Source organism: Centruroides sculpturatus, unplaced genomic scaffold (genome assembly GCF_000671375.1).
Source record: "Centruroides sculpturatus isolate CEXI.00-Female unplaced genomic scaffold, Cexi_2.0 scaffold1088, whole genome shotgun sequence".
Lineage (NCBI taxonomy): Eukaryota > Metazoa > Arthropoda > Arachnida > Scorpiones > Buthidae > Centruroides > Centruroides sculpturatus.
In genome coordinates this window covers 117,881-144,597 of record NW_019385342.1, presented here as the reverse complement: position 1 = coordinate 144,597, position 26,717 = coordinate 117,881, and the positions used below count along the sequence as shown (strand labels likewise).

Below are 26,717 nucleotides of genomic sequence, written 5' to 3'. Positions count from 1 at the left end.
ACACTACCTCTACTCAGTAACGGTATAAGATACCTGAGGATTAAGAAAAATAGTTTTTTTATATTTACATTTATGCAACGTGATTAGACTCGTAAACTTTGGAATGTCGACAAATGCAAAATAATTCGGGTTTTTTTTTTTCGGGTGTTGGGGCACAATTTTGTTTACACCCTTTGAACCTTAATAATTTCTGTGCTTTTTGTCGAAAATTTCTGAAATTTCACAGGGAGATTTATGTACTAGGGAGATTAATGCTATTAAATTTTGATGGTTTAAGGTCAACGGGGTGAGGAGATAAAGGGGGTCGTGTATTGTATCGCGAGTAGGGTCGGAATTAATGACGATTTTACTCGTTATTAGCATTTACAATTGTCTTTTTTTTTAAAATAAAACCCGTCTCTACCCTCAAAATTAAGCTTTTTGCCATTTTATAATAACAAAAAATATAAATAGTTTTTTAAAAAAAATATCGTAACAGATGGCGCTACGAAAATTTTAAATGTTACCTGGAAAGTTAAGCAACTCTTTACTGGATTATTTTCTTAAATGTTTGTATTAATACAATTCAATTAATTAAAAATACCGGTTAAACATGCCATTGTAACACACCAAAAATCATTTTAAAGGCATTTTATAAAAGCATTTGTAGTGTACCTTCATTTTGGGAAAAGATTAACAATTTCTAATGTGGTTAAACAAGGGTAAAGTAATATGCCCATGTTTAGAACTCAAGAATAATTTATTCTTAAGTTCTAAAAATGAGCATATCACTTTACCCTTGTTTAATCATTCCCTTTATGGGCTTGGCTAGATTCACAATAGAGATAATAAGAAACGGGACCAGATATATCCGGGACAGATCTCCAATAAAAATCTCTCGAGGCCCGTGACCTCAACTTGAATCCGCATATCCAGAGTGGCAGACCGATGTCTACAATTTCGGCCATTTGGTCAGCAAACGCTGACCTCTAAGTCGTGTTTTTCTATTACACAAACAAGAAATGTATTATTGTTGAATTTATAATTTTCTCTTTCCATCCCGTAGGTACTAACAGGGTTTTCTTCCATGCCAATTATGAGTTCTGCCAGTCCCAAAACATTCCTGGGGCCTTTCGCCCGCCCGTATTCTTATGCCAGAGTCGGTAGATTAACTACCGACTCTGCTTATGCTGAATCATTAATTAATCGTATCATCCGGCTGTCAAATTAATTAATTTAAAATAATTTTTTAATTAAAGTTTTAGTTTATTACTTTATATATAAAATAAAAAATCAAATTAAAAAATTTATTGATTTATTTTAAAAATTTTGTATTTTTTTTTTTTTTAAAAGTTAGCGGATTAGGTTCGATTAGGTTTAACATATTTCATTACTCTAGATGGCGTTAGACATTATTCCTTTAAATTTCTATGGCTGGTGCGAGTATATATTATTCACTAAGGTTTACTTATCGATACTTTTCTTTATATTAAAATATTCCTATTCGAAACGTATCATAATCTAATAATAGAGATGCTCAATGCGTATATTAAAATTATAATTTAGCCACGTGCTCTCTCGCTGTCAGCGTGTTCAAATCGCGCGTGATCCCTCCCGCCATGTTTAGATGATGCAAAACAAAGGGTCGTGGCCCTACTGAGAAACCAACGTTTATTTCTTGAGCAATTTTTTCTTTTAGTTGGCATTTCAAATTTATTTAAATATTACTATTAATGCAACACTGCAGACATAATATAAAATATTAAATTTAATGATTACTGGATATGACAAAAGGTTATGGAAGATATTGCTCAGCAACTAATTGCCATAACTGCAAGGGCAAATTTCCCGACAAATGTTTCTTTACTTTCCCAAAAGACCTTGAAAGGTGAGTCTTATTTTATATTATAATATTGTATAATTATATTAAAATAATAATAGAATCCTGAATATATATGGTTATATTGGATTATTTATTGTTTTTCTACTCTATTTAAGACAGGCTGAATGATCTAACTTGTGGAATTGATTGACAAAATACTGTAATTCACCTTATTTATTTTTTTCAGAGTTGCTCTGTAGGTGTTTCTTCCTATTCGACTTGAAGGCTATTTCTAATGAAAATAATGTTCTTAAATAAAGTTCTTATATATTCTGTTATCAGAAATGTTCCTGATAACATTATATTCGAGCAGAAAAATACATTTATAATGGAAACCACAATGTGGTTTCCATTATAAATGACAGAGAAACATTGTGGTTTCCATTATAAATCACAGAGGAACCTTGAATTACTTCAGTGAGCCTTTACTTATGACTGATGTTTTCAATTGGCATAGGAGTTCTTCTTCTTTTATACAGTGATTTATATTATATATTATAATCTTTTGTGTCTACAAGAATTAGAACTGTAGAAAAATTGTTTCAAATGTAATGAATATAAACTTGAAGGCAATTACTATTGATAGCTGGGATGTTAGTGTTGGCCTACCATTACAAGAGATTTTGAATCAAATTCAAACAAAACCCTAGAAATTTTTGGTGGTGGTCTGATTTGGTTATGTCAGGCTTGGTTCCTCACTTCTTTGTGGGCTTGGCCCTTTCCTTAATCTCGAGAATGGAGTTAGATAGATGAAAGATGAGACCAGATTTTGAAAGCTTAGGGGTAGGAGGCCCCAATCAACATGAAATAATGTGACTTCTGGTTTGCATCAGAAGATTTTATATAGTTAATTGCTATATAAGAATTTCTGATGCAATCCAGAAGTCATGTTATTTCAATTCAAAAATTTTCCCCCGAAAGGTGTTAGATAGATGACCGGCACAACTCAATTGTTAAAGGAAAAGTATGATGTACAAGGGCAAGCCACTACTAATTTGAGGTGGAGAGCATATATTTTAAATTAAATAAATGATTGAAAATTGCAGCCTGGCATTGTGATGACGTCACAATAAATAATTGCACGTTATGTTTGAAATTATATGTGAAGTAAAAATATTATTTAACATAGGAAATTAATTCCTTATTCAAGCAGATGGAGTGAGAACAGAGAAAGAGGAGATTACCTCTGTTTAATATAACAAAAAAGAAAAGTACATGTTATCTTCTGCAATGCACATTGCTTATGCTATTTGGTTATTTTGTGTCAATGTATGTTATAATGCTTATTGAATTTTTCCCGTTTGTATTGTCACAAGGATTCTCTTGCTTCATTTTTTTTATGTTTAACTTGGTATCTGGTTCATCCCTTGATTTTTATATGTCTTGTCGATGATGGGACAGTCAGAAAGCACTTGGGTTTTCTAAATTGCAGTTTGAATAGCTGAAAAAGCAATAAATTGAGTAACACAACAGATTAAACTCTTCCAACTAGAAGTATAGTATAGTGTGCTCTTGCTAGTCTGAATTCCACTTTGTATGAATGAATTTTGTTTATTTTTCTATGTTGCAATTAAAAACAAAAAAAAAATCATAAATTATTATTTAAAAATATAATAAATCTATAAAATTTATATATGGTAGAAAATAGAGCCATAATTAGCCCATAATTAACCTAGTTTGAAAAGTTTATGGCTTGATATAGAAACTGTTTTGAATGTATTTTGTCTTTAGTATATTATTCTCTAAATACTAAAGCATTTGGTCCAACGGTTCTGTAATGCAAATAGTTATATCCTTATAAGCTGATTTGTCATAGTCTGTGAAAAAGTCTATTCTAGCAATGACTTGTTCATCTGACAAAAACTTTTTATTAGCAAAGATATTTGAGTTTTGGAAAAAGAAAAGAAATCTAGCAGAATTATATCAGGCAAATATGGAACTTACGGCATCAATTTGAATTGAAGTTTGTGACATTTGTCCATCACAATTACAAAAGCTGTTTGAAATGGTGTACTTTTTTCTTGACTATCCTTGGCTTTTTTTTTAATTTTTTTGAATCTTTCTATGCAATCTCACACATTTTAATATGGCAATCTTGTAACACAGGATTTTGTTGATGGTTTCTTTTGTTTGGTATTTTGTCCACCACAAAAGTCATCTTCCATTTGTAAACAAAGGAGCTTACTTTTTTAACCATTGAAAACAATGGAACCTGCCAGTTTCAATTTTAATTAGTCATATATTTGAAATGAATTCTTGTGAACAAACTTTCTGTAGTTTTTGTGACTTAATTTTGGGAAAAGGAGCACAGATACAGTACTGTAAACAATGGTGGTAGAAATATTTTCTGAAAAAGTTAATTAGGCTATATTAAATCACTGTTTTCTTGTGTGTTCCTTATGTGCCATGTATGATATTAGTTTTTACTTGATTTTAACCCATTTCCTAGCCAAGAATTGTAGATGACATTAACATGGCATCTACAATTCTTGTGTTTAGCACTTTTATAGCATACATGCAATCCTCAACATATATCTATCTTTGAACGATATATCTAATGAAAATAATAAGGAATTATTAACAGAATATATAAAAATGTATGGAATCATAAATGTTTTTCTTAACATTATAGTCAAGCAGAAAAATTAATTGTTTAAAATTGAATAAATTAAATTTGAAGGCAATTACTATTGATGGTTGAGATAGTTACTTGGGAAGAGAGTGAAATTTTAACAGATTATGATAGTTAAAACATCAGCCTACCATTCTGAGGGATTTTGAATCAAATCTAAACTGGACTTTTTTATTTAGAATTAGGTAACCAAGGAATGACCAATCCAGCAATCTGAAAAAGTTTTATTCAAGACCACTCACATGTCCCAATTCCAGTATGGAGGGGTTCTATCTTTTGGAAGGTGGAAAACTAAACACACTGCAAATGTTTAGTTTATGGGAATATGAAGATTTCCGTCATGTCCTCGTAGTTGCATCTATTAACAGTGCCCTAACTGAAGAAAAATGGACTATCTGGTTCATTGACCTTCAGATTGTCCCTGACAGGTTCTCATACCAAATGAGGATTTTAGCCATACCAAAATCTTTAGTTGTTCCTTAGGAATGCCATTGCAAAGTTAAAATCACTCGTCATTGTGATCTCAGGAGCCGTAGAATTGTCGCTGCTATGGGAGAAGTGACAACAGATATATCATAGTGAGAATAGGAAAAATTTGAGTATCAGTCAGATTTGCTCTGTGATGAGGTGAACACATTGAGAAATTATAATTAGCCAGTGTGAAACTTAGACAGTTTTCCAATGTTTTAATGCATACGACAATGTTTCCAGATATTAATTAACATAATTGCAATAATTTAAAATGGTAGCATTCTTTTTGGAAGACCCTGTATATACATTGTATATAAATATTTGCCTGATGTTTTCTTACAGGTGCAAAAGTTGGATTATAAACTGTGGAAGAGAAGATTTACTAACAAAAGATAATAAGTATCTATATAAAAATTGTTGCATCTGTTCAGATCATTTTGAGGATAAGTGTTTTCTTAATGACTTGAGGAACAGGCTTGTTCCTAATGCTATACCAACAATTTTCAATATGTCTAGCTCACCAGATATAGAATCAAGTGAAACAAATGAAAGTAAGTAGTTTATAATACATAGTTACATAGTTATATTTCTTACCTAATTGTATTGTAGAAAAAAATACATGAAAAATCAATTTTTCTTTCTTTTCTGACTTACTGAGGGTAGGTAACTCCAAATTTATAAAACATTATATCAATAATGAAATAAAAATTAAAGTTAAAAAAGGTAAAATCAAACCCAATTGCCGAGAAACACTTTATTACACTTTCAGACTCCCTAAATGCATTTCGCCAAAAAATTTAGGCCAGGATCCTCAGTAGGGTTTTCAGCATACAGTTCAAACTCTGACAATATTTTATCACGGGTTTCCGTTATGAATTTCCATCTATATATCCGACAAAAGTTTCCCAGCATGCAGCTGTTAACATGCCTGTATTTAAATTAACCATATTATTTTGCATAATTATGACAAAATGTCCTTTAACTTTTCTTTTTACATTAGTTTTTTCCTTATAAGCAATTTTTAAATTATTAATGGTAATTTCACAGTTATTAGTAAAACAATGATGAAAGATAGGAGAATTATTATATTTTAATCTTACATCTGCTAAATGTTCCAACAATCTGGTCTTCAATTTTCTCTTTGTTTCATCAACATAGAAACTCGGAATAATACACGTGCAATCGAGTTACATATTAATTTATACTATTTTCTTCTTAATGTAAATTCTTTAATTATTATTATTAGTTATATTATTCTATAAATTATTATGATCATTAATTAATGAACAGCTTTTGTTTCAATATCAATATACGAATGAGTTTTGAGTATTTATTATCGCAATTTTCTATTTTGTATGTAAAAATGGGGTTAACATGTTGATAATTTGATATACAGTATCATACTATTTAATATTTTTTCTTCAGATAATTTTTAAAATCTTTCAGATATTTATCTACTCACCAAAAAATCTTTTATTCCAACCACCAGGAGTTTAATTTTTCATGTAAATTTGGACAGTTTTTGACTTAAACTCCTGCTGGTTAGAGTAAAAGGTTTTTTGGTGAGTAGATTAAATTGTCCAGCTTTTGAAAGATATTATTTAGAATTGAATTGTGAGCCGGGATGAAGCAATAATACAAATAAGAAATTCCCTGTATTCAACTGTGTCGTAATTGATCAAATGAATGTCGAATTGCAAGGCCCTGACATATCCAGGCTGTTTTGTTGGCACTGGCTTGACCATAACTTGCATCTGAGAAAAATTTAATATTTGCTTCTAAATTAATTTTCATTACAAGAAAATTGTGATTAGAAAGGTAAAGAAATTATAAAAGAAATCTGCTGTTTCTATTTTACTCTCAGAAATTGTCCTAATTTCATATACAGTTAAACTTCTCTAACTTGAAGTTCCAAGGGACAGGAGAAAAACTGAGTTTAGAGAACAATTAAATATGCCAGTTCTGAATAGAATTGTATTTGTACGTCTTTTGCATTATATAAAGGATCTTTTGATAGTTTTTTTTTGTTTTAAACAGTCCATGTAACACCTTTCAGCAAAATGCTCGATGTAAAATAATGGAATTGAACAGTTTTGCAGGTATATTTTGTTGATATAAAGCAAGAGATCCTTTCACTTTGGACTGGAATGTTGTCTGCAAATGGATGTTGGTTAGTGGATACTACTCTCCGAAAATTTCATATAAATTAATGTTTGGTGACCATGAGAACATTCGACTTGGAGAAAATTTAAGTTATTGAAATTCAAGTTGTAGACGTTAAATTCCTATGCTATTCCATTGAGACCTATCAAGTGCTTCATTTTCTTCAAGTTAAAGAAATATTTGAGTTACAAGAGTTTGAATTAGAGAAGTTTTATTCATATTATTTAGATTAAACAGTCATCTAATATAGCCACAGCTCAAAACAAATTTAGATCATGCTAAATTATAGCAGCTAAAATAAAAAAACAACTGACTTTTCAGATTTTATTTTATTCAAGAATAGTTCAGCAATTATATTTTACTACTAAAAACATCTAAAATGATATATAGTTTAAGAATATACAGTAATAGAGATGATACGTAAAATTTATAATAATTCTACCATAGTCTTGATTTTGATTCCTTTCAAAATTACAGTTGGAATTAGTCTTTGATCTGGCAATGTGTAACAGTTGTTGCATAGTTAATTGTAGGTTGCTATGTCATTTTTATTCAAACACATTAAACAGAAACATCTTGAATATATGTGGCAATGATGCAAATTTATTCTGTGGCATTTTATATTATCCTAAAATGCTGTAAGTTGAATTATTACATTAGAAATTGATTACAGTTAACAGTGTGCTGAATAGATTTATTGTAAAAACTTAACTGATGTAACTGATTGATTAGAGTTTTTGATGTGAATGTAATTCATCATTTCAATAGTAAAATTTTGACAGTAGTTTGGTGGACTGATAGTCTACTTCTGATTGTTATTATAGCCGACAATATCTTAATGGAAAGTAATATATGCCAAATATAATCGCAAATAGAGTTTGGCATTCCAAAATTTATTTGTGCCAAAAAACCTTACGTACTCTGGTTACTTGTTAGTTGTGATAGTCTGCATTATAGTTATTTCTTATCATAGTTTCAGGTTTTCATGTCAAAATGCCATACAATGCATTTATTTAATTTTGTATAATATCTCAAATGGTAATGCATAATAATTATATTTTTTGTCTGAGTTTCATTTCCTATCTTCATTCAAACGTCTTGTCTACTATCTCTGGGAAGCACCATAAACAAAAATGGCGACTTTGTAGCATAGAAGGTGTTTTGTGTTCTGCAGTTTGCAAAGTCACAATCACTCATCATGAGAAATCTACAGGAGCCGTAGAATTACGGTTCAGTGGAAGGAGTGACAATAGATATGCTGTAGCAAATGTAGAATGAATTTGAGTATTGGTTGGATGTGTGACATGAAGTGCACCATTCTAATGGGCGAATGTGAAACTTGGACAGTTTTCTAATGTTTTAATGTACATTCTTGGATAATTGTTAACATAATAACAATAATTTAAAATGGTAGCATTCTTTTCGGAAGAGCTTGTATTTCATTATAAAATGTATTTTAATATAATTTATTGAAATATGTTAAGTTAAAGTTCATTTAAAAAGTTTATTTTTATCAGTTTAACATTTGTTATAGATTATACATAATATCTTTATTCTGATATATGTTAAAATTAAAATTAAGGATGATAAAATTGGTAAGGTGAGATTGGATACATTGTTATAGCATGTCCCAAAGATGTTTGATTGAGTTGAGTTTAGATCCAAATTTCATTGAATGCATTTGGGACAAACTGGAATGGCATCCAGTTTTGCTAGTAGAATTTTCCTCTAAGGAACTCTAGTAGGAGTTTTAATAAAGAAATAGAATGAAAGAATATCCATAATATATCTACTAGCATTTAGTGGAAGCATGCTTAGAAGAGTTGCTGTAGTCATTAATGCCAATTCCTGTCAAACATCCGTAGTTTTGTGGATTAATTTTGGGAAAAGAAACATGAGTAAAGACCAGTGGTTCTCAACATTTCTGAGGCTTCAGAAAGACTATTTATATAATTTTTATTACATGGAGCATTAGCGTCAATATATTCAAAAATTTGTAAGCAATTCCATGCTTATTATTCTCAGGAAACAACGAAGCAATCAACTAATATATTAACTTTAATGTATTAGAATATGATGAAACATGGAATTGTCTGCAAATATGGCAATTGGAATAAATTTGCAATAAAGTTTCTAAAATCTTTTTTCTTTCACTTGAGGCAGGTTTGAGGAACACCTGTGTTCTATGGAAACTGGTTAAGAACTGCTGCTGTAGACAATGGCAATAGAAAGTTCATCTGAAAAAGTTAGTTATTAAGATTAAATGAGTATGTTTCCACATATGTTCCTGATGTGTCAAATATGTTAGGATACAACATGCTGTTAATGGCATTTGCAACAACTGTTAATGGCATTTGCAACATGCTGATAATGGCAACAACTGTTAATGGCATTTGCAGTTCTTGTACATTGGACTCTCATACCTAGCACTTTTGTAGCATATATGGGATCATTGAGATGTCCACAAAGAAAAAAGTCCAAATAGATGATGTCAGGCGATCAGGTGGACCAAGAAATGGACTCCGGTGATCTAGACCTTGTGACTGGTGAGGTCCAGATTGCCACTGTGCAGCAGCAGCAGCATCCCTTTGAAGTGTATGCACATGAAACTTGGAGTATTGATAAACATTCTCTAACATATTTTATGTACATATCTGAAGATTTTACAGATCAGTTTAAAACTAGGGGTGTTCAAGAGGAATATCCCATATATATCAACTGTGTAGTTTTCTAAATATCCTAAATATTTTTAGATTATAAAACCAGTTATCATGTTTTGTTTATATAAATATCAATGTTTTGATCACGTCATTCCTCTGATGATCGGTTTTACAATCTGAAAACACATGAGATGATAGAAATTTCTATTCTCCAGTAGACTGTTTTGATACATACATCCAAATACTTTATGTAATGTGTATTGGTCTGAATAAAAATATCCTCATATGTATTGAAAAGAGATTTGTAAGTCATGAGTTTGTTTACTCTATGAAAAAATCATTACCATAATCAATTATTTTCCAAATTTCTTGTTTTAAAAATGTATAATGTAAAATCAAATAATTATTTTAATAGAATTTAATCTCTTCTAAGAATATATTATTTGATGCTTAGATGCTAAGAGAGACTATTACAAAGGCAAAAAGAGTTAAAAATATATTTTAATGTATATATAATTTTAAAGTTATTTTTAATGATTTGTAATATTTTATTAAAATAAATGAATTTAATTAAAATTATTACTAATTTCTAATTAAATTTCCTGTATTGTTTATTAAGAATACACCAGTTAATTTTTGTTAGAAATAAATTTTATTTTTTTAATATTAAAATACTTAACTTTTTCATCTAGGTATTGAAGTAACAGAAATTACAATTAAAAAGGAACCAGTGTGGGATAGCGATCCCGACGTTAATCATGACATTAATTTAGAATTAGATTTTGAAATAGAGAGTGAAAATATCAGAGTTGAAAATGGAGATAATTATAATATTAAAATTAATGAAGTAATGCAGGTAAATATTAACAATATTCTTTTATAAATAGAATAAATTAAATTATATTAATGCATAGTATTTTAAACTAATCTGATGTTTGGCCAGTGGTAAATTATGAGAATTTAAAATGCAGTGATACCTTGTACTTGAAATGATTTTAACCTGTAAATATTCCTGAGTTTGAATTTCTCTCAAATTCAGAATCCAATCTGAAATTTAAACTGCGCATATAGTGAAAAAGTGCACTCGCTGTGTAAATGTTATCTGTTGTGCATTCAAGTTGTCTCTCGCCCTTGCATTTCTTACATTACCATCATGTGTTTTTGATGCTTTTTTCTTTATTTTTGATTATATATATATTCCTGTCTATTAACCATGGCATCCAAGAAGAGTGTGGAAACAATGAAGTCTAAGAGAAAGATTGTAATTTCAATGATTGAGATGATAAAGGAACTTATTGTACAGTATGACATCAGTATGTGTGTGTGGCCATATTTAAGATGCTGAAGTTGAGAGAGTAAAACCAGTAATGTAATTTTTATTTTGTCATATGGTATTCATGTATTTTATTGTTTTCATGTTGCCTGAAGAAGAACCATAATGGTTCGAAAACATTTGTAACTTTATTATTTTCATGTTTTAATTTATTATTGTGTTATTTTACCTAAAATGATGTGTATTTGCTGTTTAAATTTATTGAAATGGGTATTGTTTAAGGTCTGAGAACAGATTAATTCACAATTCACTTGTGAATTAATCTGTTATATTTAGTATTAAAAGATGACTACAGATATAAGGCCAAATGATCTGTCAGACTGCATTGGGCTATATAATATAGAAACTATATAATAATTAAATACTAAAAAATTTTGCATAGTAGTAGACATTAGGCACCATCTCTTGATAAATTTAATAATTATAAATAAAGTAATATTTAATTTAGAAAGTTCTGTAAGGAAAGAATTGACCCAGAGTGTGACTCGAAGATGCAACTCCTCCAAAGTATGCAGATGCGTTGCCAGTTATGCTATCCAGACCACTGTCTAATCTTTGCCTCAAGAACTATTAATAATTTAAATATAATTATTCTAGTTGCTCATGGTGCCAACTGAGGATAACATAAATTTCCACATAATATGCCCTCCATGTCATTCAGCCAATTATTGCATTACTTGGCATGGTATATGTATACAAATATAAATAATGTCTACCTCTAGGCAAAATTACTTAGTATTTAAACAGGAAAGAGTGTAAAAAAGACTAATATAATTTGGTGTAATTATATGGTAATTGGAACTGAAGACATACATGATTTAGTTTTGGAGGAAAATGGAAAAATTGAACTGATTGAAGGATGTGATGAATATACAGTAAGACCCTGCTTAATGCAGGGGATGCATTCCTAGACAACCAAGCACTAAGCAAAACAGTATTAAATGAGGTCATTTTAACATAGAGTAAATAGGGAAAGGAGAACACAAGACCAAAAATAAACAAATTTTACTATAAATTTAAGTTATTTTTATATTAATTTTCATAATAATATATGTTAATATGTTAAATAATACATAAACATATGCATAGAGAAATCTAAAGTTCATTTTTTGTAAGGAAGGTCCTGGCTTTTCTGAAATTCTTGTTTTTTGTGATAACATATGGAGCAGAAGTGTGGGTATTAAATTCAAAATTTAAATTTAAATTAGAATCCACAGAAATGGACTTTTTGAGAAGATATGCTCGATGTTCAAAACTAGATAAAGTAAGAAATGAGGAAATTATGAAAAAAATGGATTATCAAAACTCTACAGTCGATTATATCCATAACAAACAATTAACCTGGATGGCCATGTTCAAAGGATGGAAGAAGGTAGACTACCACAACAGATATTGAAATGGATTCTGGCAAGCAGAAGGAGGAGAGAAAGGCCATGGACTACATGGATAGAGGAAGTAACAAAAGCTATGGAACACAAAGAGGAGAATTGTCAAGACAGAACAGAATGGACAAGAAAAGTTTGGGCACAGGAAGATTCTTAAACATTATTAACCTGTACAATAAAATAATAATAATTTGGTGTTGTGGTGTGAAAATAAGTTGTGAGGACCTCAAAAAATTTATTTGTGATTTATAATTATAAGACACACATAATGTGTGTGTTGAATTCATCTAGAATTTGTATTGTATTTACAAGTTAGTGTTTTAAAAGATTTTATTATGGTGTAGTATTGAACTAAAAATCTCAACAGCAGTAAGACTGAGGCACTGGTCTTCCACTCTGAGGGACCCCGGATAAAATCTGGACAAGCAACTCCCTAAGATTTCGTGGGCAATATGTCTCGATATGTATGGTCTTATCCCTCATCACCTGGGTGCCCCCATTGTGGGCTGGTTGAACACACAATGAATATGGAAGAAAAGAACCTCTTTATGCTAGTAGGGCAGAAAGAGAAAGAAATGAAAGGAAATTTAGTAAAAAAAAAAAAAATCTCTCATGTGTTCTGTAATGTTTTAATCATTTCATAGTTAGAACAAATACATTAACATGTTAAGTGTATTTTGCTTAATAGATATTCAAATATTAAATTTTTTTAACATTTAATTACAAAAATATACATTTAATTCTAACTTAATTCATTTTAGAAATAAATTATTATAATAAACAACAGTAGAAACTGGAGAAAGAACTTAGACATAAAACTACACCTTATATCGCTCCAAGCAAAATTTAATCTGCCAAAAACATTTTCGATCTAGTTTAATAGATCATCTTCAGTTGCTTAACACAGAAGTGGAATGGAACATAGAAAATTTAAACATTGGAGAAAAAGAATAGATATTCAAATATAAAAGTATGAGAAAATGGGTAAACAATCACAATTGAATATTAACATTAAAATAAAGTAATCTATCTATATAACCCATTGAACGCGTGTTCGTCTGCATAACGGTATGCCAAAAACGGGCACTAGAGGCGCCCTAGCGATGATTTTAAATTAACAATAAATTATTTTTATTTGCAATAGGAATTTATTATTTATACCACGGAATGGTATAAATAATTATTATATGCCTCGATTAACCTTGCGCTGCACGTTTACAACATCCCGTGACTCAGTGAACGTCGCGCATTGACTCACGGGAAATTTGTTGAAAAAATGGCAGATACATTTAAAATCGAGGTTTACAAGTGAAGGTAAATAAACAAATTAAACTATTTTAAAGTATTTATAGAATGTTTAATAGGTAGAAATCTAGATCCGTATGACGCAATTAGGGTTCAAATCTAGGACAGGATGACACGATTGGGACTTTGACAGAGCTGTAGAGCATATTGATAGGAACAAAAAAGTTAAAGGAACCGTGTCTCATGGGAATTTGTTAAGAACGCCCACTAGGGGGCGTCCCAGGCTACTAGTATGAAATAAAATACTTAAAATAAGCTAAAATTTGTATAACAATTTCCATGCAGTGTATGAGTCTGCATCCAAATAATTAACATGCTCGTAGATTACATTTCTAGTAAGTTATTTCTAACTGTTTTAGGCTATTTTTGTCATTCATAGACCTAACAATCTTAGCACAGTTTCAGATGGTTTCCATGTTAGATTTATTAGTGAATGCCAATAGAGCAGTGAGGAGGTTGCATCAATGTATTCACTTCTTTTTTGAACTGGTGGTCCTGTATAAGTATAGAGTAAATGCCAGAGGAACCAGAAGGATCCTCTGGCATTTATTCTATGGAGGTTTGCTATTAAGCAAAGTTTGAAAACAGTACGGTTGCATTTTAAAGCAAATCTCAGATCGTTGTCTGTAATTGTCTTTTGTTTCCTACATAAGGCAGGGAAGTACCTTAATGTTAGTCTCATTGTTTTTTTCATATGTTGTCCTCCTCCATTTTGTATGGGTGGAACCTCCCTAGTAGAATTAAGGAACGTAAACAGTCAGTCGGTGGATAACAGTTTGAGCAACACTACTTTATTGGCATTCACTAATGAATCTTAACATGAAAGTCGTCTGGGTCTGTGCTAAGCTTGTTAGGCCTATAAACAATGTGAGTACATAAAATCAAATAGAAGCTAGGATTGTGTTAATTATTGGGATGTGGACTCACCCACCGCATGGAAATCATTACATGAACTCTAGCTTATTTTAATATTTTGTTAAGTAATTAAATAAAAATTAAGAGAAATGAAATCAATTTACTTAGATTGTCAGCTTGATTTTTGAATCCTTTGAATATTGTTGAGTACCTACTATTTACTTATATCTACAAATCTTTGTTAATAAAGAAAGAAATCATTGAGAAAAATTATTGATTTCTTTCTTTATTAACTTTCTTTATTAAATTCTTTATTATGTCTTTCAGCTTTCTTTATTCATTGTTCTGTCTAAATCATCATCCTTTCTTAGTCTCCTTTGTTTAGCACTTCTCTTACTTCATTTTTTCATTTTCTCTGTGGTCCTACCTTTCTATTACCCTTGGCATTCTGTTCAGATAGTATTTTTAGTAGTCTCTCTTCATTCATTCTTGTAAAGTGTCCAAATCTTTATCTACTTTCATTTATACTATCTCTGATGGTCTAGTTCACTTCCATTTCTTACCTGATGCCATAATTTGATTTCCTCTCTAGTCTTGAAGTACTGCCTGATCTTCAGAAGTTGATTTCTGCCTCAATGGTTTTCTCCATTGCACTTCTCTGTTTGTTTATTTTTTATTCATACAGATTATTGGGAGCTAGCCAAATACAATTAATCTATAATAATTTAAAATTATTTAAGAAGCTTGGAAAAAATTAATTAAATTATTAAATGTTGATCTGAAGCAAGACTTTGAAGTCTGTACAAAGATGCAGACTAACTCAGGTTCCTCAGTTTTTTGTTTTCTGTATTTTTATATATAGGGTGTGCATTAAATTTTACACTGTGTATTGATGAATTTAGAGTTTATACAAGATGAAAACATCAGTCAAGGATTTTATGAAAATGGAAACTTTTCTGTGAATCATGAAGAAAATTTACAACATTTGAATCATAATGCTCCAAATATAATAACCTATATAATTAATATTTATCTAAAATAATTAAGATATTTTATAGCTTATTATTAATGTTTTATCTGAATTTTTATTTCACCAGCTACCTGAAAGTTCTTTTCAAGAACAAGAAGAAACGTGTATCATTAGCTTCAATGACAACTCAGGAAACAAACTGATTTTACAAAATGACAATGAAGATTCTACAAGTATTATCATATCCGACGTTGTAAGTTAAACTTTATTAAGCATTATTTCACTTATAAACTTTGTTATTTTTAAGTCTCATTTAGAATGGAGTGCCAGTGCTCTAACTGCATTAAAATGGCAGTCATACTGTACTTGTTGGGACAAACTATTCATTACATCAGTGGTTCCCAAACTTTTTTGATTCTCGGCATCCTTGCTAAATTCAGATTTTCCCAAGGCAAATTCTAACAAGTATAATTTGTGAAATAGCTAATATCTTTTTAATTAAAGAGTTAGGATGTTAAGTGAAAAATAAATAAAACACATATTTAAGATAACAAAAAATGTAATTGAACAAATTTAATTAATTATAATTAGTGGGATGGATGAGTCTGTTGATCACCACACATATTTCTCAAACCTTAGAATCAAACTGGACACAGCCATCCTCATTTCCTTCTCCACATTTGATTTTTGTGCAATGCTTAGATTTTATCACAGTGACAAACTCAGCTTTGTGCAAATAAGAAATTGCAAATGGAATTAAAATTCTCCAAGCTTTACAACTCAAAAGGGGATATTCATTTTATACTGATATCCAAAATTCAGTTAATTCCATGCTGCTAAATTTTGTTTTCAATGTATTGTCACAACACAACTTAATAAGATTCTCTTCTTCTGCAGCAGTAAATTCAGATGGAGCATTGGCATTAAATGGAATTTGAATCCATGCTATAAGATCTATAAGAGTAATTTTTGGCTGGGTCCAGCAGTCACCATATGATGTAGACTCCTGTAAGGATTCTACATCATATGGTGACTTTGGATGAGTAGAATCCTTACAGGATTCTACTCATCCAAAGTCAGCATATGGATTCTACTCATCCTGTAAGGATTCTACTCATCCAAAGTTGAAGTCGCAGAGATTGCTAGTACTCGTGAAAATTCAATAGTCCAGATTTTATTATGAGGTTCCCTAAGTGGCGGACTTGGGAAAATTATTGTGACCTAGATGAGAATACTTCTTGAAAACATTAAGTTTATTCAGAGAATTTATTAGTAAATTAATAATTATAACTGAATTATAGAAGTAATTTTTATCAAACTTAATAGGTTTCAAATGCTGAGAAGATTGATCTTCTAAATGGCAACGGTGATTGTTCTTTTCGTACGGAAAACTGTACTGAATCAAATTGGAATAATGAAACATTGACAAATTCTGAAGAAAATCAAATTTCTACTAGTGTCAATCATGTAAACTCAAATTCTCCAGATAATTTGATTATAATTGAAAGTAGTAAAGGTATTTTCTTAATTTTTAACCTTCTGTTAAATATTAAATGTAATATGCATTATACAGGGTCTTCCAAAAAGAATGTTACCACTTTAAGTTACTGTAATTATGATAATTATTACCCAAGAAGTATGTGATGTACACCAATTGATGGCATAATTATCCAAGTTTTATCTCCTGTCTTCATTCCTGGCTTGTCTACTATCTCTAGAAAGTGCCATGAACGAAAATGGCAATTTCACAGCAGATAAGGTGTTTTGTTTTCTACACTTCACAAAGTTGGAATCTTTCATTTTTGAACAGTGCGAGTAGTCTACAGGAGCTGTAGAATTGTGTCTGCTTCAGGAGTAGTGATGACAGATATACTGTAGTAAATGTAGTAAATGTTGGAAGAATTCAAGTATCAGTCAAATGTGTTCCATGCAACACAAGGTGCACATGTTGAGAAATTGTAATGGATAAATGTGAAAGGAGACTTTCACATTTGAACAGTTTTCCAATATTTTATTGTACATTATAAATTTCTTGGTTAATAATTAACATAATTACAACAGTTTAAAATGGCATTCTTTTTTGGAAGATTGTGCATTAAATTTTACACTGTGTATTGATGAATTTAGAGTTTATACAAGATGAAAACATCAGTCAAGGATTTTATGAAAATGGAAACTTTTCTGTGAATCATGAAGAAAATTTACAACATTTGAATCATAATTCCCAAGGAATAAATATGTTTCAAATTGAAAATGGAGAATATCTTCAATTGAATAATATTAAAGTAGAAAAAGATGATGAAAAGGTATTTAAAATATTTCCTACTCTACAAGTTAAGACAGAGCCGTAACTAGGGTATGGCCAATGTGGTCCTTGCCATAGGCACCAATTTAATAAAGTCGCCAACGAGAAGGTTTCGAAATTATATGTATTCTAAATTAATAACACAAAAAAATTTTTATATTTATATTTATAGAGTATTTAAATGTCATTAGATAATTTTTTTACAATAGCATTTTTTTAGAATAAAATTATTTTTTTTATAATAAAAATTAAAAATGCGCCATTTTTATTCTTGGCCATAGGTATCCAAAATCCTAGTTACGGCTTTGAGTAAAGATATAATTATATAAAGTTGAATTTCTTAATTCTGTGCAGTTTAAAATAACAGTATTTGTATATATTACTTTGTGTTTTCAATTTTATATATATAATTCTTTTGGCCCTATTATGACTACTTTTTTATGCCTTTCATGAGTTTAACAAAGCCCAGAACAAGAATACTTGGGTGGTGAAAGATGGGATGTAATTTATTGGGGATAGATCTTTCATGAAAATTTCTGATACTCGAACTTGAATCTAGATCTCTTAGAATGCCAAGCAGATGCCTTAGATTTAGATTAAATAATATAACAGATATATCATGATTATTGGCAGGTGATGCTCATCAAGTGATGGTATGTAATTTCACTATGTCTGTTGAAGCAACATTAGATATTTTTTTATACTATCAAACAACATACAAGCATTGTAATATTTATATGTTAATTAGATATCACTGTAACTTAAGGTGATATCTAGATAACATGCAAAATCTAATGGTGCTTCAACAGACATGCTGAAATGTCTACATCCCTAGAAGATTGTATGAGAGTATCCTGCCAGAAAGATTTAACAGATGATGTGCTCTTGGCATGCACATTACACCTGACATTATTGCTATGCTCATTGAAAAGTTTTGAAAAATTGGAAGTGTTTTTGGCAATCTTGTGACATCTTACAGATCCTTCTGAGAGGATGGTCTTTTTATTCTGTTTTTTGGAACATAGGGTATTTGGCACATCGACTGTGAAGAAGTAAAGAATTCTTAAGTATAGAAACTTTTGATTCACTGTATTAAGATATGTGGCACTTGTTATGTATATGTGCATTAAAGGAGTGAGATGAGTACAGTAGACCACCCTATAACACTGTTGATAATTCTGTGTTATATGAATTCCATGTTGTACGAGTCACTTAGATTTTACAAATAGGTGAGCTGTTCACAGCCCGGCATACGTGTTTGTAAAATCTAAGTGACTCATACAACATGGAATTTATATAACACGGAATTATCAACAGTGTTATAGGGGGGTCTACTGTATTATTGTATTGAATTAAGCTAGGTTGTATAGGTGCTAGAAATTATATATAAATTACCATTTTCATAACTACTTATAACTGTACTAGTGTCCAAAATTAAAGTAACAAACATAGATTATAAGATATTCAGAAAAGTACTTGGTAATTTGGAATAAAGTTTGGTGTACAGATACTTTATGCTATGAGGGACAAATCAGTGGTACAAAATGAAAACAAAAAACTAACTTGTAGAGACTTGTACTTATCACCAAGAGTTCTCAAACATGAGGCAGAAAATCCCAAGAAAGAAGAGGTTAATTAGGTTTGAGTCCATAGACCTACCTGGCCACTTTATTCTGGAGCATCCTTCTCTTTTAGGAAATTTATAATAAGCCAAGTTCTGTATGGCCTAGTGTCATCCATAAAAATGAAACAGAGCTGATAGCATCCTGAAAAAGCCTCTCGTATGGCTTATGGATCTCATTTCTTTAGCACTGACCAGCCAAAGTGCTCTCCTCAAAGATTAGCTGGGTTGTGTGTCCATTCAATGTGATGCCTCATACCTCCACCATAACAGTTTTTTTTTTTTTTTGTATTGGCGAATTGAAAGCTTCTTTTGTCCTCTTTGGATGTTAATGTGTCAAGAATCATTTTGCGAACTATATTAACATTAGTATATTATTGGCTTTTGAATTTTGAAAAACTTCTTATCATTTTTTAAATAAAATTTTTGTTTATTAATTTATAATAACTTTTCATACTTAAAATTTCAGTATGAAAAAGAGTCCGATTCTGTAGAATACAAAAACTATTATGAAAATTCCAAAAGTCACATCTATGAAAATTGCACAAAAGAGTTTCCTTCAGGTATGAAAAAGTTTATTTTTTTAGAGATAATAAATTAATAACAATTAATACTTATTATATTTGCCTATTATAATAAATACTGAGAAAAATTTTTTATAAAGCCATTTAACAAAAATGCTTTTGTGAATGTCAAGGTTTAAATGAAAATTTTTCACTAGTTAATTGAGCTATGAAGAGAAGACAAGACTTAATTATTAATACTTCTATCTGAACAGTTGTGTATATTAATTAGCATGAAGAAATGATATTTATTTATTGTTCTTCTTGTAGTTCTTATCTCCTTTTGATGTCATCTCGGTTCTTGTTGCATGTTGACATATTTGTTACAATGATTGTCATGCTTAACAATACTTACTAACTTTCCTGTTTGTGGAAAGCAGTTAGAGAAATGTTTAATTTGTTTTATTTAGTATGGTCATCCTGGAATGGGATATCATTAGTGGTGGACTGGTGTCTTCTCTAGAATTTTATTTCTCCTGTTGAATCCTGCAGAAATAACACGATCTAAAAGTATTGTTATTTTAAAAAGTTTTTACTCCAAGAAAAGCAATTTGAATTCTATAATATATTTCTCTTGTGTTCAAAACATTTTTATTGCAAATAACTTTTAAAAGCTGGAATTTCTTGGATAAGATCACACAAACGTGCTTTTGTATTTTTCCAGTACTAACTTTACTCACAAAACAGTGTGCCAAATTATTGTAAATTGGCCAAAAATGTTTGTTCTGTGAGTAAAGTTAGTTCTGGAAAAGTACAAAAAGTACGTTAGTGTGATTTTATCTTTTTTTTATTGCTTCTTGAGATATTTTTGACTCTTGGGACTATTACAAATTTCAATTGGAACCACTGTTATCTTTCAGAAGTTCAACAAATGGCCTAATATAAATTCCACTATGAAAAATTACATGATTCAAATGAGTTGTTGAATGTTCATTGATGACAATGTAATTGTGTTGTAACAAGATACCAATAACAAAATAAAATAGTAAAGAAAAAAGAGAAGATAGCAATGATTATTAATGATATTTTGATATTTTAAGTTAACTGTTTTTAGAATTTTTGTCTTGTTATGTTCTAGGACATCAAAAAGATACATTTATTATTTCAGTTATTTTGATAAGCTGATGCAGAAAAGGCATCAATCTGCTGCTCTGAGGGATCCAGTTTGAATTCAGACAGCTCCTTGGGAATTTTCATTGGCGGTTTTGTGTGTTATGTTGATCTCTGCCTCATGATCTCATTATTCCACTTTGCAGCTGCATTTGGCCAAACTGATTGATAGACATAAAAATAATTTAGCTATCCTGATAAATCAAGATAAACTGTAACATATATGGTTATATATTAGTTTAAAATATTAATATTATAGAAAATGACATAGTTTGGATTTTTTATTTTTCTGAAAGACCCATAACTCCAAACTATAAACCTCTTTCTGCTCTGAGAGCATCAAGAGGTTTATAGTTTGGAGTTAAAATAATATAATGATTAAAATATCATCTATTAGAATATCAACTATTAGTTTGTTTTTAAGTTAATGTCATTCTAGGTTAACATCAACAGTATTAATGTATTATTTAAATATCCAAAATTATTATTATAACCCTTATTTCTAACAATTAATTTCTTTGAATTTTAAATTAAATTTTAAGTTTTAATGTTATATGTAAAGTTATAATGTTATATGTTATATATGTTACCGCTAAAGCTTGAAACTCGTTAATGTGTACATTACCTAGCTAATCTGCAGATTAACTAGGGTGATCCGTTAAAGTTGCTAAAATTGTTCTATTTCTCAAATTACCTAGGTAATGTGTAGATTATCTAGGTAATCTGTAAATTACCTACTAGGCACTTGGTAAAGTGAAAATAAGATCTTTGCTGAAACAACAGCAACGTTTCTGTACGCTTAAATTAACATAATGTTCTTTATTTAATTTTCGATATCTAAAGAATCAAGTTAATACAATCAAAAAATTGACAAATTAGTTGATAGAATCAATCATCAACCAATTAAAAAACATACAAAAAATCAAACGGTTTAAAATATTAATACAATTAGGGAAATTATTATATAGATAACCACCTATGGAATTTCGGGACTTTGAGTATCTATCTGAACTGAGGGGACCGAGACGACTTCAACGATACCCTACTTTTGGACCGGAGACGAAAAATAATAAAGTTATCATACTTTTTCTGGTGATCGCATGATATAATTGTGCAGTTAATGTTACCTATGGTGAGTAAAATGGCGGCTCGTCTCTGATTCCAGCAAACAGAAGAAAGGAAACAGTGGGGACGCACGTTCTAACCTAACCTAACCTATTCTAATAAATTACCATAATTATTACCAACCAAATTATTAGAATAGGTTAGGTTAGGTTTGAACGTGCGTCCCCACTGTTTCCTTTCTTCTCTTTGCTGGAATCAGAGACGAGCCACCATTTTACCCACCATAGGTAACATTATCCAATTGTGCAGTCTAAAGATTGGTGACACTTTGAATTTCATAGCAATTGGTTTCTGCGACAAGCACACCTATTTGTGGTACATTTATTTGTGGCAAAGATCTTATTTTCACTTTACCGAGTGCCTAGTAGGTAATGTGCGGATTACCTAGATACTCTGCACATTATCTAGGTAATTTGAGAAATGGAACAGTTTTCATAACTTTAAAGGATCACCCTAGTTAATCTGCAGATTAACGACTTTCGAGCTTTAGCGGTAACGTATACATTATATATCATGATTCACACATGTTGAAAGCTTAAGAATGGACGACATTTATACATGAATAGAGAGCAGTGGTGCACCCAGGGAGTGGGCCAAGGGGCCTTCAAAGTAAAAGGAAAGGAACACTAGTAAATTTTCCAAAAAATATTTTTCTAGTTAAAATTCACTTTTTTATTTATATTGTGTTCTGTGTTCTATTTCTATATTACTCATGAATTAGCAGTCATATCAGGTGGGAATTTTGTTGAGTTTTGCATAAAAATTTTTCTACTCATTCAACCTGGCTCCCCAAAGATTAAATCTTGAGTGAACCACTGATAGAGAGAAGTGTAGATGAATGCAGAGAAATATGGCAAGAACCATATTACTTGATGTCAAATACAATTGTCTGTAAGTAGTGTAGGATTTTACAAATCAAAGATGTAAAAATAAGTATTTGTTGAAAAAAATACATAAACCAGTTGGACATAGTTGGAGAATGGATGGAAAGTATTTATCAATACCCAGTCAGAGAGACCTGTCAGTATGGAATATGTTTACTTTGAACTGCAGTGCAGCACTCACAACATCATGGCAGGCATGGCGACTTTATCTAGCTATCACTGTTATTAATCATGTTTCTCCTGAAGTTTTGGATATGTGTATATAAATACTAGAATGGTGACCAGGGCAAGATTCAGTCTGCTATTCTGGAGATTCAGGCTACAGTCTTGGTTAGATCTTCAGAAATTTTCTTGGTAGTTTGACATAGTATATTAAATCTATCCATTACAGCTCGATTGCTGCCATTCCAGTCCTCGTGCACTTTTCAAATCCTTTATGGATTTGAAAAGTGCTGGCTTAGTAGCAAAAAAGAGTTAAAAAATAAAGGCTAAATTAAGATTTCATTATGTGTATTGTATTATTTGTAAATAAATTAAATTTATCCTTAATTAAACTTATCAATTAATGTAAATTATTATCTTTACAGGATTTGAAATCAATGAAGAGCAAGGAACAAAAAATGCTTGTGGAATGATAAAAGACATTTTTACCTGTAATATATGTGAAAAGAAATTTTTTGCAGTTCAAGAATTTATACTTCATATACAGGAACATTTAGGAAAACAAAATTTTGAATGCAAATTCTGTAAAAGGAATTTTATTTGGAATTATACTTTAAAGAGTCATCTGTTTATTCATGGGGGAGAGCAGCATGTTCATTGCGACTTCTGCAAGAAGAGAGCCAGGACGAAAGTTACGTTGAAAAGACAGTCGTGGAACAATTTCAAAAGGAGGTTTCGGCATAGAATTTGGATGAAAAGATATTCATATAAATTATTTTATAAACGTCATAGAATAATGCAAATTAGAACAAAGAGTTTCAGTTGTAATATCTGCAGGGAGAAATTTCTTCTGAGGTCTGATTTATTGGAGCATATAAAAGTGCATTTTGGAGGAAATCGCAGCAGAGAAGTGCTTAAGCCAGTGTTGAAAGTGGAAGACCCGGATGAAAAGCTCTATTTAGAACATCATCCTTTTCAGTGTGAATTGTGTGAAAAACGATTTACTGCTAAAACTTACTTATTACAACATCAGACATGCCATACAGAAGATCAAGGTTTTCGTTGTCACCTCTGCCCGAAAATTTTCCAATGGAAGTCTAATTTAATAAAACATAGGAAATTTCACAGTGGAGAAAGACCGCATCAGTGTGATATTTGTGGCAAAAGTTTCATGGAAAGAGCGCAATTAGGAGAACATAAAAAATGCCATTCTGACGAGAGACCTTATAGTTGTGATGTCTGTGGAAAATGTTTTAAGTCGCGATCGAACTTAAAATGTCATAAAAGATGTCACATTGAAGAAAGACCTTTTGACTGTATGATTTGTAAAAAGAGTTATAGGACATGGTCGGATTTAAACATTCATAGCAGGTGCCATTCAGGAAAAAAGCCCCACAAATGTGAGTTTTGTGGCAAGTGTTTTAGAGTTAGATCAGCTTTAAGTATTCACAGGAAAAGCCATTCTAAAGAGAGACCTTATCAGTGTGAGATATGCAAAAAGTGTTTCAAACAGAAATATAATTTAAAACAACATATGAAATGCCATTCTACAGAGAAACCTTTCCAGTGTCAAATATGTAATAAGAATTTTAGGGAAGAGAAACGTTTAAGGAATCATAAAAAAACACATTCCCAGGAGAGACCTTTTCAATGTGATCTCTGCAAAAAGTATTTTAAAGAAAAGGTATATTTAAAACGGCATCTAAAAGCTCATTTTCTTGAAAGAACTCACCAATGTAATTTATGCGAAAAAAGTTTTAAGTGGCCAAACAATTTAAAAAAACATCAGAGAAAACATTTTGAAGTGAAGAGTTATCCTTGTGAATTCTGTGATTTGAAATTTACAGAGAGGTCGGCTATGTTTCAGCATCGGAAATCTCATGCTGACGAACGGCCCTATCCATGCGAAATCTGTGGGAAAGGATTCAAAAATAAAAAGCACTTAAGACGCCATGTAAAGAGACATTCTCCAGAGTTGCCTTATCATTGTGAAATCTGCAATAAAAATTTCAAAGATCCTTCTTACTTTTCTAAACATGTACGAAATCATTCTTTAGGGACAATTTATCAATGTGAGTTCTGCACGGAAACCTTTACAGAAAAATTACTATTAATGGATCATGAAAAATGTCATTTTTATGACACAATCTATCAATGTACTCTTTGCAAAAAGAATTTTGGGAACAAAGCAAATTTGGCGAGGCATGAAAAATTACATTCCGAGGAAAGTTCTTTCCAGTGTGAAGTATGCAAAAAGAATTTCAAAAACCACAGGTATTTAAATCAACACATGAAAATTCATTCGAACGAACGACCTTATCAATGCGAGATCTGCAACATGAATTTTAAAGATAAGCATCCGTTAAAGCGACACATACAATGTCATACTGACGAAAAACCTTTTCAGTGCGAGCTCTGTGAAAAAGCATTTAGGAGAAAGTCACATTTAGTACGACATCAGAATTGCCATACAGACGAAAGACCTTTTGAGTGCGGGTTTTGTCCAAAAAGTTTTAAGTTGAAATCTGTTTTAATTGAACATCAAAGATGTCATTCCGAGGTGAAACCTTTTCAGTGTAACCTATGTGAGAAAAGCTTTAGACAGAAGTCGAATCTGCTTCAGCACGAGAAGCTACATTCTGGCGAACGGCCGTTCGAATGCAAAACTTGCTTTAAGAACTTTAAAAATAAAAAATATTTGAATCGACACATTAAGACACATTCCGAAGAGAGGCCTTACCAGTGCGATTTGTGTGATATGAATTTCAAGGATAAGCACTTATTAAAACGTCATTTATTGTGCCATTCGGGAGAAAAGCCGTTCCAATGCAATATATGCAAAAAGTATTTTAGAAGAAAATCACACTTGGTAAGGCACGAAAAATGTCATACGGGCGAGAGACCGTTTCCTTGCGACATGTGTGAGAAAAGTTTCAAAAGCGTTTCTGAATTAAACGGTCATCAAAGAAATCACATGAAAGTCATTTATATGATGAAATCACAAGATAAGAAATGCGATGAATCATAGCTCAAGTAAATTGTGATTTCTAATCGAATCCTTTCGTTCTACAATAGGATAAGATGTAATAATTTACCATACCTCGAAGAAGTGCAATTGTGAGTGTTCCTCACAGACCTGTCATGATAAAAATATAGTTATGTGGACCAAAAACTGTGTGAATTTAGAAGACATGTTCCAAGAAATACATAAAATTATTTTCAATATTCCTTCTTAGTGTCTCCAAAGTATAGTTAAAAATAAATTACGATAATAAAACTTATAAAGTAAATATTGACTTCAAAGATTAAATC

General features: G+C 30.7%; 1 protein-coding gene across 1 annotated transcript; it reads left to right on the top strand.

The window, feature by feature from the left end:
• Positions 1–1,404: 1,404 nt before the first annotated feature.
• On the top strand, positions 1,405–26,696 carry LOC111637884 (zinc finger protein 585A-like). Its single transcript, XM_023383490.1, has 8 exons — positions 1,405–1,867; positions 5,307–5,515; positions 10,480–10,643; positions 15,763–15,888; positions 16,962–17,151; positions 17,763–17,941; positions 20,031–20,124; positions 23,831–26,696. The coding sequence occupies exons 1-8, from the start codon at positions 1,764–1,766 to the stop codon at positions 26,431–26,433; spliced, it is 3,669 nt and encodes a 1,222-aa protein (XP_023239258.1). The 5' UTR covers positions 1,405–1,763; the 3' UTR covers positions 26,434–26,696.
• The last annotated feature ends 21 nt before the right edge of the window (positions 26,697–26,717 follow it).